This window comes from Musa acuminata, chromosome BXJ1-3 (genome assembly GCF_036884655.1).
Source record: "Musa acuminata AAA Group cultivar baxijiao chromosome BXJ1-3, Cavendish_Baxijiao_AAA, whole genome shotgun sequence".
Taxonomy (NCBI): Eukaryota; Viridiplantae; Streptophyta; class Magnoliopsida; order Zingiberales; family Musaceae; genus Musa; species Musa acuminata.
The window spans coordinates 18,805,227-18,824,988 of record NC_088329.1 but is presented as its reverse complement, the minus strand read 5'-3'; the positions used below and the strand labels follow the sequence as shown (position 1 = coordinate 18,824,988).

The window sequence follows — 19,762 nt, the reverse complement described above, 5'->3', positions numbered from 1 at the left end:
AGTCTCCGAGATAGTCTCCAAGACTATGTCAAGCAGTAGTACCATCATATTAGGTGGTGGAACCGCCTAGTGTCAAGTGGTGGTATTGCTAAACTAGGCTATGATATTGCTAGTGTCAGTGCTATAAGCAGTAGTACCACCTGCATAGGCGGTGGTACCACCAGTACCCCGAAAACTAGGGATGAGACACTTTTAGGCTCCATATTTGAATCCATTTAGGGCCTATAAATATCCCTCTCATCCCTACTCAGATTACATAAGAATTGGGAGCAAAAAGAAAGAAAAATGCTATTGTAATATTGTGAGAACTCCTCTCAAGTTCTAAGTGTTGGTGAAGTTTAAGAGAAGAGGTAGTGGGGGCGTAAAGGTTCTCTCCTGAACCTGTCAAAAGGAGAATCGAGTTGTAAGGGTAGTTAACCTTCGCCCTTTGAAAGAAGATCAGTAGTGGACTCTGGTAGCCTCGAGTGAAGAGGATTCAGGAGTGGATGTAGGTCACGATGACCGAACTACCATAAAACTTGGTTTGCATTTCTATTATTTCTATTTACCTTTATTCGAAACTGCCTTACTTGCTTACTGCTTTCACTATGTTTATGAACGAGCTTTCAAGTCAAACATCTTTTTGATACATTTTCATCGTACGAAGTTTTATAAACAGACTAGATTTTATCACTGCATTAATTCACCCCTCTCTCTTAGTGTCGACTCGATCCTAATAGATGTATATAATGATATGTATATAAAGTAAGTAATAATTACTTTGATATGATATGTTGTATATGATCACTATGATTCATAATTAAAATTATTTTGACTTGAATTCAAATATATTATAAATAGAAGATTATCGTTTTTCTCAATTTAAGTTTATTTTAATATGACATATAGATAGGGAGAGTTTAGTTAAACTCCTTCATCAATTGGTTATCATCATTAAAAAGGAAGAGATTATTGAATCCCGAATTTTGATGATGAAATCAATTAATGGGTTTGTGATCTAATTTGTGTTTGAGAAAAGTAATGCAAGACTATCTTCGATCATGAAAAGAAAAATCGATTGAAGCAAGAGAATCAAACATTGGGTCGGAGTCAGAGATCAGGCATTGAGCCGGAAGAATCGGACATTGCGCCAAGATCGGATGTTGTGGGAGTCAACATGCCGATGGATCGGACAATACGCTGAAGGTTCGGATGATGTGTTGAAATTTTGAACGAAGCGCTAGATGAACTAATGATATGTCAGACAATAAAGGATTCATAATTGTAATCGGTTGTGTCTTACTCATCGTAGTTTAAGTCTTAATTGAGTTAGTTTTGGCTGTAATCATACTAACTCAATTAGGAATCCATTGGACATGAATCGGGGTTGATTTGGGCCTATTGGGAGGCACATTCAATGAATCACAGTTGGGTCAGACGGTGGCACCGCCAGACTAGTGTTAGGACTCTAGCTAGGAGAGTCCTAATTGAGAGGGACATTCATGTAGGAAGTTTTTTCTTAGAGAAGAATTAGGAGTTGTAAGGGAATACGAGTCTTGAGTAGGAGTCATATTAGGAGTTGGTTAGAAGTAAGAGTCTTAAGTAGGAGTCCTATTAGGAGTTAGGGTTTAGAAGCCCTATAAATAGCCATGTATTCCTTCTCTTTTCATAAGCAATAGATGAATCTTTTCTGCAGCCTTTGAGCAGCAACTTGGAGGGAGGAACCCCTATAGAGTTCCAAGGAGGCCGATCCCCTAAAGAGATCAACCCCAAGTTTATAATCTGCAAGGGTTCTAACACCTGATGTCAGAGCAGCGTTCTTGGCGTCTTGCTGCCCTTCCACAACCATCCATCAACCCTCCACAACTGCCCAAAGTAATTCCCACAATTGCTTAAAAGATCGTCGCCAAATTCCACCATCATCTCCACCACCGCAGATCATCCTTTGATCTCCCCGTGAATTACAACAGGTTCTGGTTTCCTACCTTACTACTGCTATAATTTAGTTATCCCTATTCGAAAATCCAAAAAAAAAAAAAAAATTCGTTCCTGTATTGCTGTAAATTTTCATCGTAAGTTGCTGAAATTTTTCGACGAGAATTTTGCTATCGCAACTTACACCAATTCTCTTGCTGTTACTGTCGAGATTTTCTTGATTAAATTAGACATCCTTGCTGTCATATAAACTGAGATGTTGCTGTCAATTCCCTCCTCAAATCCCTCAAATTTTTTGTGGAGATTTCATCGAGAAACCGTTGTTTCTTCGATGATAATTCTGCTCTTACAAGACAACACAATTCTGCAGCAAACTTTCACTGATTTCTATCAAACCTATATATGCCTTTAACCCGTCAACAAAAGAGAGATCTTAACATCACGGATTTGGAGTCATATACTATGGCATCTGAGGAGGCAATCAATGCTAAATTTGAAGCCTTTGAGGCACGAATGGAGGATAAGATTCAGACTCTCCTTACCAAATTCAGTTTGGGCTGACCACCAAGCTCGAAAAAATCACATCAAGGAGAGAGCTCTAACCAATCACATTATGCCCAAAGAGATGACTTCAAAGAGAGAGGAGGCTCTATGACCGACCCCAACTATTCGCGCATGAGAGTGGACTTCCCTAGATGGGAAGAAGGAGACCCAATTGGTTGGATCTCGCGCGCGGAGCGATATTTTAGGTACCATAAAACTGCGGATGCATCCATGGTGGAAATTGCAGCTATACATCTTGAAGGGGATGCCATACAATGGTTTAACTGGTTTGAACACACTTATGGAGTCCTTTCATGGCGACAATTCAAAGAAGGACTACTGATCCGCTTCGGACCAACTTATTACGAGAACATTGACGGACAACTAGCAAAGATCCGACAAACCTCCATCATTCAAGAGTACCAAACCAGGTTTGAAAGGTTATCTAATCAAACTCATGATTGGTCTGAAAAACAACTATTGGGGACCTTTATTGAGGGCTTAAAGCCGGAGATCCGGGGAGAAGTTAAGGCGCGACAACCATACACGCTTATGGCAGCCATCTCTTTCGCACGACTTCAAGAGGAGCGATTGAACCATGAAGCCCGGAGGACTAGGATCACTCCACGACCTACAATACTAAAGCCCTCAGACCCCCCGACTATCAACCGAGTCCCTGCACCGAAAAGGTTAACAAGAGAAGAACTTTAGGAGCGATCTGCGAAGGGGTTATGTTGGCATTGCGACGAGCCGTGGAGCCGCGAGCATCGCTGTAAAAAAGATAGACTTCTTATGATTGAACCAGTAGAAGAAGAGGTCATTGAACATCTAGAAAAGAGCCTTGAAGATGAAGAAGAAGATATGGAAGAAGAGCCACAACCGACCGACATTACGGTACACGCACTAGCCGACTACTCAAATCCGCAAACGATGAAAGTTGGAGGCCTTCTCAAACAACAGCCGATCACTGTTCTCATCGACACGGGTAGCACTAATAACTTCCTGAATAGTAAGGTTGCTGCTTGGATGACATTGCATATTGAAGGTTGCAGCAAGTTCGATGTAAAGGTTGCCGACGATAGAATCCTAAAGCATGACCAAAGATGCCCGCAGGTGAAACTATTACTGCAAGACCAAGAAATTATCACCGATTTCTTCCTCCTACCAATCGATGACTACGAGGCAGTGCTTGGTATAGAATGGATGACTACACTAGGTGATCTCTCTTGGAACTTTTCTAAATTAATTATGAAATTCTACTGTAAGAGCAAATAGATCATCCTACGCAGGAAGCACGGAAGCAACGTTACCACTGTTTCGACCCAACGAATGGAGAAAATTTTACACAAGGTAAATGGTGGCTTTTTGATGCATCTCCAACCACAACCAAAAGAGAAGAAAATAGAAATTGAAGATCAAAATCTTGCCCAATTTCTTACTGAATTTGCCGACATATTTGCTGAACCACGCGGTCTTCCTCCTTCTCGGCAACATGACCATAGAATTCCAATCCTTCCGGGCAAGCCACCAGTGAACACTCGACCGTACCGATATCCTCACCTCCAGAAAGATGAAATTGAAAAGATCGTAAAGGAGATGCTTGAAACAGGGATGATTCGGCCAAGTTCCAGCCCCTATTCCTCACCGGTGCTACCTGTACGCAAGAAGGACAAAACTTGGCAGATGTGCATCGACTACCGAGCTTTAAATGGCATCACCGTCAAGGACAAATACCCAATACCAGTGGTGGATGAACTTCTTGATGAATTGAAAGGAGCTCGAGTCTTCACGAAGTTGGACCTCCGATCCGGTTACCATCAAATTCGGGTATGTGACGATGACATTCCAAAAACTGCATTTCGCACACATGATGACCATTATGAATTCTTGGTAATGCCTTTTGGACTCACTAATGCTCCTTCAACCTTTCAAAGTCTCATGAATGATATATTTTGGAACTTTCTTCGTAAATTTGTGCTGATATTTTTCGATGATATTCTCGTTTATAGCCCTTCTCTTGAGACTCACTTTTAGCATTTACGGATTATTTTGACGATCCTTCGGGATAATACTCTTTTTGTTAAGCAACCAAAGTGCAACTTTCTCCAGCAAAAAGTAGAGTACCTTGGGCATATAATATCAGAAGAAGGAGTGGCGGTAGACCTAACAAAAATTGAGGCAATGCAAGGCTGGCCGAAACCTACAAACGTGAAATTACTACGGGGGTTCCTTGGACTAACGGGCTACTACCGAAAATTTGTTAAGGACTATGGGAAGATCAATGCACCACTCACTTCTTTACTGAAAAAAGATGCTTTCCAATGGTTGGACAAAGCCTCTGTTGCCTTCGACAAACTTAAAGCAGCCATGACAACGACGTCGGTGCTTGCGCTACCAGATTTCAATAGACCCTTCATCATTGAGGCCGACGCATCTGGAGTCAGAATTAGAGCCGTTCTCATGCAAAATGGTCAACCACTCGCATACACTAGCAAGGCATTATCTCCCTCCCATCAAAACATGTTAGTATATGATAAGGAGATGCTCGCCATTGTACACGCAGTAACGAGGTGGAGACCCTACCTGATCGGTCGATGATTTCAAATTAAAACTGACCATAAAAGCCTCAAGTACTTTTTGGAGCAAAAGATATCATCCCCTGAGCAGCAAAAATGGGTAACCAAACTTCTTGGATTTGATTATGAAATTATTTACAAAAAGGGGAAAGAAAATGTTGTTGTAGATGCACTCTAATGGCTACCTGAACAAGCTAAGGTTTAAGCCATCTCCCTTCCTACCACCGGTCTCCTCGAGGACATTAGGGAAGAATGGAAGAAGGATCCAGAGATCAGCAACATCATAAAAAAATTGGAGGAGGATCCAAGTGCAATAGCCCACTACACTTGGGATTCGAGGGATCTACGCTACAAAGGTCGCATTGTGCTTATACCTGACTCCCCTTGCATCACAATCATCTTGCATGAAATGCACTCCATACCTTCAGCAGGGCACTCTAGATTCCTAAGAACCTACAAAAGAGTGAAGCAAAATTTTTATTGGAGAGGGATAAAAAAAATTATTGCTGAATATGTGGCACAATGTGATGTATGTCAATAGCACAAGGGTGAAACTGTGGCAAATCCAGGGAAACTACAACTACTACCCATACCAGACTCAGTGTGGACTGACATCTCCATGGACTTCATTGAAGGGCTACCATGTTCTAAAGGTAAAAGCACGATTCTCGTGGTGGTTGATCGACTTACGAAATATGCTCATTTTTGTGCTGTGAGAAATCCCTACACTACTGCTAGTATTACCCAGATTTTCATAGAAAATATTGTTAAACTACATGGGATGCTAAGGTCCATCGTAAGTGATCGTGACAGGATCTTCACTAGTAAATTTTGGACCGAGTTATTTCAGTTACAAGGCACCAAACTCAAGATGAGCACAGCGTATCATCCACAAACTGACGGCCAAACAGAGGTGGTAAATAGGTGCTTAGAGACGTATCTCCGATGTTTCGCTAGCGACCGACCAAAAGAGTGGGCGAAATGGCTTCCCTGGGCCGAATGGTGGTATAATACCAGCCCTTGTGATTCCAAAGTATGTAATTGGCTCGGCCAAGGTAGATCAGGTTGACCAAGAATTAATTGATAGGGACAAACTTTTACAACTGTTAAAAAATAATCTCTCTACCGCTCAAGCCAGAATGAAGCAGCAAGCCGACACACGACGAAGTGAAAGAGAATTTTCAGTGGGAGATTGGGTTTATCTTCGCCTACAACCATACAAGCAACTCTTTATCAACACTCGAGCCTTCATGAAGCTATCCCCACGTTTTTATGGGCCCTATCAGATCACAGAGCGTATTGAAGCCATGGCGTATATACTTAAATTACTTGAGGATGCCAAAATTCACCCTGTCTTCCACATATCATGCCTAAAGCCCAAGTTGGGAGAACACGAGTCACCCCAGATCCAACTGCCCAACACAACTGAGGATGGAGTTATTCAAGCCCAACCACAAGCCATCCTCGATCGCAGGATCGTGATGCGTCGCCGACATCCCTCTACTGAAGTACTAGTACATTGGAATAATCTACCACTTGAAGACGCCACATGGGAACCATATGAGGAGCTGAAGACCCGGTTCCCTAAGTTCATGGAATCTCAGCCTTGAGGACAAGGCTGATTTGAAGAGGGCAGGTCTGTTAGGACTCTAGCTAGGAGAGTCATAATTGAGAGGGACATTCTGTTAAAACTCTAGCTAGGAGAGTCCTAATTGAGAGGGACATTCATGTAGGAGGTGTTTTCTTAGAGAAGAATTAGGAGTTGTAAGGGAATAGGAGTATTGAGTAAGAGTCCTATTAGGAGTTGGTTAGAAGTAAGAGTCTTAAGTAGGAGTCCTATTAGGAGTTAGGGTTTAGAAGCCCTATAAATAACTATGTATTCCTTCTCTTTTCATAAGCAATAGATGAATCTTTTCTGCAGCCTTTGAGCGGTAACTTGGAGGGAGCAACCCCTATAGAGTTCCAAGGAGGTCGATCCCCTAAAGAGATCAACCTCAAGTTTAGAATCTGCAAGGGTTCTAACAACTAGGTGGTGGAATTGCCTATGAGCTAGAACGTATAAGTATACGTTTTCTAAAAGACTATACGGTGGTACTATTAGTCTCAAGCGATAGTATTGCCTAGACTGACGGTGGTACTTCCTAGATTGGTGATAGTACCACTAGTACATGCTCTTCTAGGGTGTTAGGTAGTAGTACCGACCAAACTAGGCAGTGGTACCGTCAGTTCTTAGTGTTGTAGGTAGTGTGGTACAGCCCAACACTGATGGTAGTACTACTAGTACCCTAAAAACCCAGGGATAAGACTTTATGGCTTTATTTTTTAATCTATTTAGAGTCTATAAATTCCCCACCATAAAATAAATTAATTGTATGTCATTTCCAAACCTTCATTTATATTTGAGTTATCAAATCTTTTTTAATAAGCTAATCTTATTTTTTTAATATTTTTTTATATAAATACTCCACTCATTCTTAGTTGAGATAGTAAGAAAAGTGAACGAAAGGGCTTATGATTCTAAGTTGTAAACTCTTGGAAAGAATTGAGTGTTCTCCATCTCCTCTTTAAAGTTTAGAGCTCATTCTAAGGGAGGTGTGAGATTTGTAAAGGTTCTCTCCTAAACATGTGAAAAGAAAAAATTGGTTGATCTTTGTCAATTGAAAGAAGATCATTAGTGAAAACCGATAACTTCGACGGAGGAGAAATCATAAGTAGACATAGGTCGTGACGACCAAACCACTATAAATTTTATGTGTATTTTCTTTATGCTCTTCATTGCTTTTGCTTTCTAATTTAATTATTTATTACACTTATTCATACTCAAAATCAAATATACTTTCGATATCGATTTTCATCAAATAAATTTTTAAAATTATAAATTTATGAAAGTACTAATTCACCCCTCCTTCGCTCTTAATTCACCCCTCCTTCGCTCTTAGTGTCATAACAGTAACAATACTGGTTTCAAATATTATAACTTCTGAATTCTTATGATCTAATATTGCCATACCCGTTCAATCGAGACAACCTTATGAGAGAGACACCGCAGGAATTCTTCTCACTCAAACCATTTGAGTGTGTAGTTGGCTCCGGCTTGTCTGAATTAATTAGGGACAACCTTACGAAATCAAAGGAAGAGATGTATATGACATCACATCTTCTTCTTTGATCATTTCGATGGAGGAGTTTGTTCTACGTTTCAACTAGCCCTACCTTCCCCTTCGCCGTCCATCTCTCTCATATACTTTTGCTGCCATCAAAGTAATTGACATGATCTGGTCACAGTGGCAACAAGGAGAGAAGGCTATCAGTAAGACATGGTGGTTACAAATAAGTAGAACTTCTGCGTTTTTGGTTGGAAAAAATTTTTTTAAATAAAAATAAATTCCAACATCAACAACTAAATAACATACTAAAAAGTCAACACATCTAAATAGTTAGACATTCCATGTCTAGATCCATGGGAAAAAAGACTAAATTTTTATTATATAAAAAACAATATAATAATCTCTTGTTTACTCTCTTATACATATTGGAAAATTTTTTTCTTAGTCCTTTCTAAATCTACTATAGAATATTTCAATAGTACCCAAAGTGTCTTCATCAATATTTGTTCATTTTCATCAAAATCATGAGATACACAATGTATTTATAGGAATAATTTCTAGTTCACTAAGGACATATCTTTCTACTTGAATCACTAGTGTAAATCTTAATTATAATCCATCAATGAGTTTGAATCTGGTTAGGACTCATCCAATTAATCTGAATCTACATATGACTTCCAAATATTCACCAATCCTAACAACTATTGGGTAATGTACCATCTCTATTTTGCTTGTGACTATATTAAATTAATATGGAAAGAGATTCTCCAGCGATTCGAACTCAATAGAATGCCACACCCAAACTTGCATTAAGAATTAGGTGACCTCATGCAATGTTTCTCAAGAAAAGGGCCTCTTACACAATTGACAAAAGTTATATTCAGATGCGCTATTTGGTAGATGTGGAAGGAAAGATGTTGCAGAATCTTTGAGTGTCAACACACAAACAAAGCTCAGCTCTTGATAGAGATTATTAGAGACTCAAGATCATGTATGGAGAATGATCTCAAAATGGAGTACCTTACACAATTAGAAAAAGATATTTTTATCAAATTCAATTTTGCTATTAGCTAAAGATCTTGGGCATGATGTTAAAATCTATACCCACAGGAAATCTTGGCATATCTGGACTATAAATTTTATTTGTTGGCCACAGTTAAGAGTTATAGTCTACAGCATGTGTAGTCATAACTACCGCATGAGTACTTTACGAGTTACCTAGCTTCGTCTATAACTTGTATAAACAAAATTATTTGTAGAAACTTTACACAAAGTCAATTTACTTTTACTTATAAAAAAAAAACTATTGGGTAATGTCCTAGAACAATAAATAAAGATCCTAGAAGAGGAGAGAAGATATTTCTATTAGAGAAAAATCCAAGAAAATATAAACTCGGAAAAATTGTCACAAGATAGTTCAATACTCCTTACTTGTATCAATACAAATTTCATTGTATATACATTCTCATATAACTCCAAAAATATTTCTCTACCTTTTATTTTTCTTTATATCAATATATGAATTATTTATAGAATAATCCAATCCTTATATATATATATATATATATATATATATATATATATATATATATATATATATATATATATATATAATTCATTTATAAATCTTAATTCCTTTCAAGAATTAAAAAAAGAAAACTTTCATCTCCAACCATCCGGAACTATCATGCCAAGAAACCCTGCTTGCAGCAGTATAGATTGAGCTGACCCTGCACCCACTCCACTTCAGTTAAGCAACGAGGAGTACAATTAGGTAACTGGAAGCAATTAGGTAACTGGAAGCAATTTTCTCCTCAAAGATGACTTCCACCTGTTCTAAGTGGGTGTTCATGTGACAACATCACATTGGCAGGAAGCGTCATCCACTTGAACGCCAAGTATTTGCCTGTCATGCATGCCTGTTCTACCACCGTATCTCAGCATTTCTCCCAAGCTTCAATGGCTGCCCTCAATGCTTCCAACTGTACGGGAACCAATGGCATCAATCTGACTTATCCCTGGAAAAGAACATGTTAAAGAACAGTATACATGCTCATTTATGATCCCATAAACCAAGATGCAAGCTCTAACAGGACTGAGTTGGCTGCCCATGAAGGAGCTGATCACATGAGCATGATGAGCTGCTACCAAGTGGGAATGCAGACGATAAGGGAGGCACTAACTGGTGGTTCAGTGCAGACAAGGTGAAGTGAGATGGTACGAGCCAGCAGACAACCTCAAGCAGAGGAATCACGGGTACCTCCTTGTGGTCGAGCAATAGAGGCGTGCTGGAGGGGAATGAGTGGTGCGGTGGGCGGCACATGCTCGACAGCGAGATCAGGATGAGAGAGAGACAGAGAGAGACCGAGAGAGAGCAGAATGCACACAGTATGTACCTAGTTAGTGGGAGGGAGAAGACCGTGGCAAAGCGTTCACGTGGATCTTCCTTCTTCCACCCCTTTATGGAGTAGCTCCCACTACCAGGCTTCAATCATGGAGCACCCAAGGCAGGGGGGCCTCCTTCAATGAGCTGATCATTCACATCACTACATGGTTTGTGGCCTCCTGCCACAATAAAACGCTTGATAAATGTGGTGACATCTCGATGTAGCTCGTTCCAATGATGGAACAGAGGCCACAAGGTGCCCTGCTATTTTGCTGCTTCAACAAAACCATGATGCTGCTGTGTCATGTCAGTGATGCAACCATGGCCACCAGATCCTGCTTTTGCTGCTTCAAGCAGCTGACCATCGTGTTGTGGATTGCAGATGCTGCATTACTGGGTTGACTACAGCAGCCAAAACTTATCCCGTGGTAATTACATGCCAAGCAAGATCTGAAAAAGTATATATATATATGGGGCATATCTTGGGAATTGAGGGGATCTCTTCTTTGGCAGTACTCTTCAGTCCCCACATCCCACCTACTCTCTCTCTCTCTCTCTCTCTCTCTCAAGTCCATGACATATTGACATCTCAACTCAATTGAAAGGAATCTATGCAAGTTGTGGTTGTGACAAAAGAAAGGAAATTTCTCCGCTGGCAGCACACCAAACATAAAACCCAAAGCTAGTCTCTATTCTTGAGAATGAGCTCGTTGAGACACCAAACATTAACCCCAAATCCAGTCCATCTCTCTCTCTCTCTCTCTAAAATGTCCATGATATGTTGACACTCTCACAGGTGTGGTTCTGACAAAAGGAAAGCTCTTCACTTCCAGAACTCTTATGTATTATCATCACCTATTTCTCTGTTCTTTAGCGGAGCTATTCGGACACACGACACACAGGTCCCAAGAGCTGCTTCTCTCTCTCCAGTGAGAAGCATGCCATGCGAATCCATTATTGGTTTCCTAACACTGGTATGTTTGATTACTAACATGCTTCATGTTGCACAATTGCTATATTGATATGTTGTTGCTGATGCTGGCACAACATTAGTGAGAGGCAACTGAGCCATGCAGCTGTGAGTTCTTGCAGCACTTCAGTGGCAGCTTTCCGATTCTTGTCATCCATGTGGTTGTTACTCTGTCTTGTGCTAAACCTACCTCAGCCTGATTCTCCAATCTTAGAGTAATTATGTTCTTTTGAGCATAAAATTCAGGCCCCTTCACCACTGAATTGCTAATTCTTTTGATAGATTGATTACCTTTAAAAATAAGTGGTAGATATGAGTGAAGTATATATACCAACAGCATCATCACCAGCAATGTTTTCAAGAATTTTCTAGTGTCTTTTCTTCCTTTCCCATAGAAAAAAAATTGATCTTCATGTTCGTAATAAGCATCACTTTGCTCTGCTTCTTCCAATGTCCGTTACTTCTTCTGTATCAGTTTTATACTCCAAAAAAACTGCTATTTTTCTATACATCCAATATTTTGCAACTGTTCAGTATGAACCTTTTTTTTTCATTTCAAGCAATAGATCATGTTCAGTAATTCTTGTTTATTGAAATTGTAACCCCCAAAACTGCATCTCTGTACATCCAAAACTTTCCAGTGGAGGAGAAGGCAGAAACCTAAGGCATCTAGGCTCGTCCATGATGAACTGCCACCGAAATGCATGTTATCATGAGCTCATTGGCTTAATATCCATTAAACAAAAATGCTGCTGCACATTAAGGACTAGTGGCCCAGAAAAGTTAGATGAGATCTTGGTGGATGGAAGTTGAAGTCATGAACTACTTACTCCATCCAAAGTGCAGAGGACAATAATTGGCTGGAGGCGGTGCTCCCTGTTCCTCGATTAGCATCTAGGACTAGTTCACACTCTCCTCCTTTTTATATGTGCTGAAACTGTGTGGCTTGAGCTGATATGGTTGTACTTTCCAGCTGAACTTTTATGGTTGGAACTTGGTGAATGAAAGGTTTTGATCAGAGACGGTTGCTTTAGGTTATTGTATGTTCTTGATTCTTTCTGTAGGCCCTGCAATCCAAAGAAAAGATGTGAGAGGACTAAAAGAAAGGCCAGTTCTATGGGGATCCTGAGGTCCTCAGAAATCCTAATCCTTGGATGTTGTCTCCCTAAAAAAGTCTCATATAATGGGGTTCAAATAGCTAGACTCTGCCACTGATATGGCCAACATGATATATGTTAGTTTGGCAAGTCTCGTAGTCCCACGTCGGAAAAATCAGGTTTGTTATCTTCTATTGGAACTATAAATAGGGGTCTCGGCTTTGAAGTCAGAGGCATCACAAGTAGCACCACAAGAAAACCTAATTGGTTGCTTTAGGTTTTTCTTGTTCAGTAATTTTCAGTGTTTTATGGCTTAGGAACATCTTCTTAAGGCATTTGTAATTGTCCCTTTTATAGTAGTGATTTACTCCTCTTTCGTTCATGGATGTAGGTCAAAGTCAATTGATCGAACCATGTAAATCTGGTGAGAAATTCGATAGAAATGTCAACTTCGACATGTGGTAACTCAAGATAGAGACCATTCTGGTTCAAGATGGAGTTGATTTGGCACTACAGGGAGTTGAGAACATTCCAGATGATACATCAAAGGAAGATCTTGCAACAATGGATAAGAAGGCCCGATCAAGCATCATTCTAAATCTCTCTAACGAGGTTTTACGGGAGGTAGCTACGGAGACTACGACTAAGAGCATGTGGGACAAGCTTAAAGCCTTGTACATGAAGAGGACAATGGAGAAGCCTTGTACATGAAGAGGACAATGGAGAATCGTCTCTACTTGAAGAAGAGTTTGTATATGCTTCGGATGATTGAAGGTACATCTATACTCTCACATCTTGATAAATTTGATTCCTTGATTATGAATTTGGAGAATATAGATACAAAAATTGATGACGAGGATAAGGCCCTATTACTCTTGTGTTCTCTTCCCCAATCTTTTAAGCATTTCTATGATACTTTGATTTCTGGAAAAGAAACAGTTTCGTATCAAGAAATTAAATCTGTACTGAAATCTAAGGAGCAGATAGACATGAATATCACTAGGGAAAGTAGAGGAAATCAGGCTGAAGATCTGGTTGTTAGGGGGAGAATAGATAAAAGAGAATTTGACAGTAGTAGATCTAAATCTAGATCTAAATCCAGACATAGAAATTTGGAATACAAATATTGTCATAAAATGGGGCACATTAAGACTGATTGCTTTAAATTGAAAAATAAATTAAAGTAAAAGGGAAAACTTGTTGAGAAAACTACTGGGTCCATTGAAGCTAGTGTAGCATCTGATGAGAATGTTGAAAATATTTTCTTTGCTACTGATGACAGGACGATGTCTAAAAATGAATGGATTTTAGATTCGGATTGTTCTTATCACATGTGTCCCAATAGGAATTTGTTTTCTACATATGAATCTTGTAATGGTGGAATTGTTTTGATGGGCAATAATGCAGCATGTGATATTGTTGGTAGAGGAACAATCCGAATTAAAATGCATGATGGTATTGTGAGGACGCTCACTAATGTTAGACATGTTCCTGATTTAAAAAAGAATCTCATCTCTTTAGGCACCCTAGAGGCCCTTGGGTGTAAATACATAACTGAATGTAGAGTTATGAAAGTTTCTAGAAGTGCTCTTGTTGTTATGAAAGCTTGTAGGTCTGGTAGCTTATATATTCTGTAGGAAACTACTGTCACAGGCTCAGTTGCAGTCTCGTCATCATCATTGTTTGATTCTGACATCACCAAATTATGGCATATGCGTTTGGGTCATATGAGCGAAAAAGGTTTGAGCATATTGAGCAAAAGGGGTCTACTTTGTGGACAAAGTACTAGGCCACTGGATTTTTGTGAACACTACATTTTTTGAAAGTAGAAAAGAGTCAGCTTCAATTCTCCAACAGTTCACAAAACAAAAGGTACTCTTGACTATATTCATTCAGACCTTTGGGGTCCAGCTCATGTTCAATCTACGGGTGGTGCTAGGTATATGTTGACTTTCATTGACGATTATTCCAAAAAAGTTTGGGTTTATTTTCTGAAGCATAAAAATGATGTTTTTCTAACCTTTAAATAATGGAAGGATTTGATTGAGAAACAAACAAGTAAACGGATTAAGCGGCTTCGAACAGATAATGACACGAAATTTTGTGAATGTGGCTTTAATGAATTCTATAAAAATAAAGGAATCGTTCGGCATCGCACTATTAGGATGACGCCTCAGCAAAATGGTGTGGCCGAACATATGAACAGAATACTCTTGGAGAGAGCAAGGTGTATGATCTCAAATACAGGGTTGACAAAGGACTTTTGGGCAGAGGCAATTAATATGGCCTATTACGTTGTCAACCGTGCTCCTTCTGTAGCACTTAACTTTAAAACTCCAGAGGAAGTTTGGTTAGGTACTCCTGCTGATTACTCTGATTTAAAAATTTTTGGGTGTCCAGCATACATGCATGTAAATGAAGGAAAATTAGAGCCTCGAGCTAAAAAGTGTATTTTCCTTAGGTATGCTTCTAGGGTGAAAGGATACAGATTATGGTGTTCTGATCCCAAATCCCCAAAATTTGTAATCAGTAGAGATGTTACTTTTGATGAATTATCTATGTTATCTTCTAAAGAAGATTCTACTAGTTGTACAAATGATAGTGCGTAGAAGTAGGTGAAGCTTGAGATTGGTAGTTCGGATTCTTTTAAGTCAAACTCTTCTACTCAAAGAATGTCAGTAGGTGGTCCCGAGTCTACTGACGCAGATGATCCAGAGAAAGAGCAATATTTCATAGCCAAGGATAGACCACGAAGAGATATTCAACCACCACAAAGATATGCAAATTTGGTTGCATATGCTTTGTATGTTGCAGAAGAAACAAGTGAAGTTGGTGAGCCTACTTCCTACTCAGATACAGTTTCTTATGATAATTCCGCTAAGTGGTTGATTGCGATGAATGAAGAAATATAATCTCTCCATCAGAATAGAACTTGGGATCTTGTGAAGCCACCTTCGGGTAAGAAAATTGTTGGATGCAAATGAGATATCATTGTTGAGGGAAAGGTCCTTGTTCAGAAAATTCATACGAAGGACAATCCAGCTGATATGCTTACGAAGCCTCTTCCAGTTTACAAGTTCAAGCAGTGCTTGGACTTGGTTGGTGTTTATTATTGGTGATTGCCCATTGGGGCTTTTGTGAAGAAGGTGGAGCAAGTTTTGTTAGGACATGCCAAGGTGGAGATTTGTTAGTTTGGCAAGTCTCATAGTCCCACATCGGGAAAATCAAGCTTGTTATCTCTTATTGGAACTATAAATAGGGGTCTGGGCTTTGAAGTCAGAGGCATCACAAGTAGCACCATAAGAAAACCTAATTGGTTGCTTTAGGTTTTTCTTGTTCAGTAATTTTCGGAGTTTTATGTCCTAGGAACATCTTCCTAAGGCATTTGTAATTGTCCCTTTTATAGTAGTGATTTACTTCTCTTTCGTCCGTGGATGTAGGTCAAAGTCAATTGACCGAATTACGTAAATCTGGTGTTCTTGTCGCTTTTATCTTTTTCGCTTTATTATCTTTATTGTGTTGTCAAAATTAACCTTTGGTAAATTTTCTAGGGTTAACTCTAACTGTAAAAATTATGACTTCCTCGACCTTGTTTTCATGAATTTTTTGGCAGGCTATGGCTTCCAGCTTTACTCTCTTTTATGAATTTCATGTTCTCTGCGTTTTGGCAACAAATGAATCGCAAAGATCGGATACTATTCTTTCTCAGCAGGAAAAATACATGAATACATTGGACTTTGAATATAAAAATAACTTCATGTCTTCAGCTTCCATTTCTGACAAACAAACAGGACGCATAAATTAGACCTAACACACATTTTGATGCCTATGCTATTGTCCTCAGAGTAATATGTCATAAATCGTACCTCGCTAATTTAGTGACTTTCTGCTGTAGACCTCCACCTATATTAAAAGTAGCACAAACGTTAAAACTGGTTCTTTAGGAGTAAATTTTTGTGTCTCTTCTAAGCAGCATTTCATTAATGGGTATCAGAAACCAGAAAGGAGTGCAGATATATAAGATGTGAGATCTGGCAATCAATTCTACCTCAACAGAACTACATGTGATCCTCTTCTCCACTACTTCTTCTTCCTCCACCATATGTTTGCAAACTCTGTTGCTTAATGTCAGATGTCGAGTTATATAGCTCGTTTTCTACCTGCCGAGCAAGCAAAACAAGCATTCATCTTGAGATGTGACCCGAAGTCTTTATTTCATGCAGGTTAGAGTTTGAGGGAAGACGAAATCGCTGATCAAGAGGAGAAGAAGATCTCATGCATGCCATTGGTGGAAGGGAAGAACCACAGCAAGTATGAAGTACATGAAACTGGGAACAAAGCCAGACACATTTTACACAGAAGAAGCTGTAAGGTGTATATGCAGGTGTTGACATTGCAGACTAACAAAAATGACAAGGAATAGTTCTTTCCAAGTAAAACTTGGTCAGAATGTTGTTGCTGACCTTCAGCTAGAAGTTTTGCTGGGATCTTTTGAGCAAAGCTTTGATCAGAATGTTACAAACAGTAGTTCCTTATAGCTGATCAGATTTGCAATTTTAAGTTCTCATGAAGTTCCCAACATTTTTTTTGCAGGTCAGTGATGTCAGATGTACCAACAGACCTCATTATTCATGTCAATAACACTAAATACCTCTTGCACAAGGTACACTCCCAGCTCTGTGTGTGTATGTCTTACGCATGCCCAGACATGCAGATAGATTTATACGTCATGGTAAATAGTACATGCCTTCAGGCTCCAATTAGTGCAAAGCTTTTGATTTCAGGGCATTTTAACTGTAGTTTCCGCTCCTACTAAAGTGCGGCCTCATACAACGCCTCTGTTCCAACGCCGACAACGAAACTGGCCAGCCAATTCCGATAGCTCTTCACGATATCCCGGGAGGGGACGAAGCTTTTGAACTCTGCGCCAAGTTCTGCTATGGAATCACCATCAATCTCAGTGCTCATAACTTTGTGGCAGCAATCTCTGCAGCCAAGTTCCTACGGATGACCGAGTCGGTTGCCAAAGGAAACTTCATCGCAAAGCTCGATCTGTTCTTCGAGTCATGCATCCTCCTAGGGTGGAAGGACTCGATCATGACGCTCCAGTCCCTTTGGAGACACTCTGGGTGGTCGGATGACCATCGAAGAATGCAGCCGTGCATGAACTCGGTCATTGAGAAGATACTCATCCACCCCTCGCAGGTTTGCGTTCTGAATTCTGCATCTAGCAGTTCTCTTGTGCTTCATGGTCACGGTTCTCTTCTCCAGGTCGCATGGTCCTATAGCTACACAAGGCCAGGCTACACGAAGAAGCAGCAACGCAGTGCAGCCCCCAAGGACTGGTGGACGGAGGATGTATCTGAGCTCGACCTCGATATCTTCCGGTCGATCATTTCCACCATCCGATCCACCAAGAAGTTCCCGCCAGCACTCATCGGAGAAGCGCTCCATGTCTACGCATTCAAACACCTCCCGAGCCCACTGGAGTTCCAAGAACAAGCTCAGAGCTCCTCAGCTCGAACTGATGACATCCTAAACAAGCACCAACGGGTGCTCGAGGCCATTGTTAGCATGATCCCGACTGAGCCAGGATCAGTGTCAGCCAGTTTCTTGTTCCGGCTTCTCAAGATTGCTTGTTATGTCGGCGCCTCTACGTCTACCAAAGCTGAGCTTATAAGACGATCAGGTCGCCAACTGGATGAAACCACTGCAAGTGATCTGCTAATTCCATCAACTACCGATCCCCGGTCTCATGATATCAGCACGGTGACGGCGGTCCTCGAGAGTTTCCTGTTGCAATTTCGCCGACATATGCCTCGAGAAGAGACCGAGAGGATGATCATGTCCATGACCAAGGTGGGGAGGATCTACGACGACTACCTGCAGATCATTGCAAGCGATAGTACTTTACCAGTCTCAAAGTTCATTGAACTAGCAGAGTCGTTGCCTGAAATGGCACGGGAGGAGCACGATGGGCTGTATCAAGCTATTGATACTTACCTCAAGGTAAGCTACATTATGCAAAAGCAAAAGTAGAGATCGATCTTTCATCGTGGTTATTATTGAACTTGAACTCCGTATATATTGATTTAGGAGCACGCAGAGTTGAGCAAGGCAGAGAGGAAGAGGCTCTGCAGGTTGATCGACTGCCGGAAACTGTCACCTGAAGCACGAGCAAACGCTATAGCCAACGACCAGCTGCCTTTGCGCACCATAGTGCAGCTCCTGTTCATTGAGCAAGAGAGAGTTGGCGGAGCTGGCGGTAGCAAAGGAGCTCCTGCAATCTCAACCTTGAATGAGTTTTCAGACGCCATGGCAGCTCAGGATGAGGCAAGAAGGTTTAGGCATGGATTGGAAGGAGGGCATCGACGTGAAGAACCTACTATGGGTGCAAGAACAGACAACACAACGGTGGCACCATCACCATCTGAACCCAAGATTGCAAAGGATGAGAGGAAGAAGAAGGCTGAAGGACTCGGGGACAAGTGCGACAACAAAACCAAGTAAGGAGCACACCAAATTGAAAAAGGATAAAGAATGTGATTGGTGTGGCCGCGCCCCCAACAGCGCCACCCCAACGCCACCCTCCTCTCTCTCTCTCTCTCTCTCTCTCTCTCTCTCTCTCTCTCTGAGTTATCATTTATTGATATTTGAAATGGTGATCATGATTTTTTTTTAACCTTTGGATACAGATCTCCGACATCCTTCAGTGGTGGGTGTGATTACTTTACTGGTTGATTGATGCTCCATATCTATCTCCTATAGAACAATAATGGTAACAGAAGCAATAAAACAATTAGGTCCATCTAAGCTATATAAAACACATAAATAAGGTTATATATTTTTTTTTAGAAACAAAAGAATCTACGCTACATTAAGAAATTGATTCAATCGTGAGGGTTACATATTAATTGTATTATTTTTTTTATAAGTAAAAGTAAATTGATTTTGTGTAAAGTTTCTATAAATAGCTTTGTCTATACAAGTTATAGACGAAGCTATGTAACTCGTAGAGTACTCATGCGGTAGTTATGACTACACATGCTGTAGACTATAACTCTTAACTGTGGTAAATAAATAAAATTTAAAGTCTAGATATGTCAAGATTTCCTGTGGGTATAGCTTTTAACATCATGCCCAAGATGTTTAGCTAATAGCAAAATTGA

General features: G+C 40.2%; 1 protein-coding gene across 9 annotated transcripts; it reads left to right on the top strand.

Annotated features, from left to right (window-relative positions):
* The first annotated feature begins 11,078 nt into the window (after positions 1–11,078).
* LOC135583583 (BTB/POZ domain-containing protein At5g47800-like) lies at positions 11,079–19,326 on the top strand. 9 transcript variants are annotated; one of them, XM_065127020.1, is made up of 7 exons: positions 11,079–11,500; positions 16,588–16,657; positions 16,817–16,977; positions 17,187–17,256; positions 17,394–17,798; positions 17,865–18,602; positions 18,690–19,326. In XM_065127020.1, exons 3-7 carry the CDS (start codon positions 16,907–16,909, stop codon positions 19,101–19,103), a joined length of 1,698 nt encoding a protein of 565 aa, XP_064983092.1. In that variant the 5' UTR covers positions 11,079–11,500; positions 16,588–16,657; positions 16,817–16,906; the 3' UTR covers positions 19,104–19,326. The 9 variants fall into 9 exon arrangements, with proteins under 9 accessions (XP_064983092.1, XP_064983085.1, XP_064983078.1 ...); XM_065127013.1 differs by having other exon boundaries at positions 16,567–16,657; XM_065127006.1 differs by lacking the exon at positions 16,588–16,657 and adding an exon at positions 12,985–13,367 and having other exon boundaries at positions 11,081–11,500.
* Positions 19,327–19,762: the final 436 nt, after the last annotated feature.

Bases quoted from the DNA above. Each gene is read 5' to 3' on its own strand.
- LOC135583583 (XM_065127020.1), top strand. From the start codon at position 16,907: ATGAAGTACATGAAACTGGGAACAAAGCCAGACACATTTTACACAGAA. The intron at 17,257-17,393 runs GTACACTCCCAG...TTTTAACTGTAG, and splicing joins CTAAATACCTCTTGCACAAG to TTTCCGCTCCTACTAAAGTG. The intron at 18,603-18,689 runs GTAAGCTACATT...ATATTGATTTAG, and splicing joins CTATTGATACTTACCTCAAG to GAGCACGCAGAGTTGAGCAA.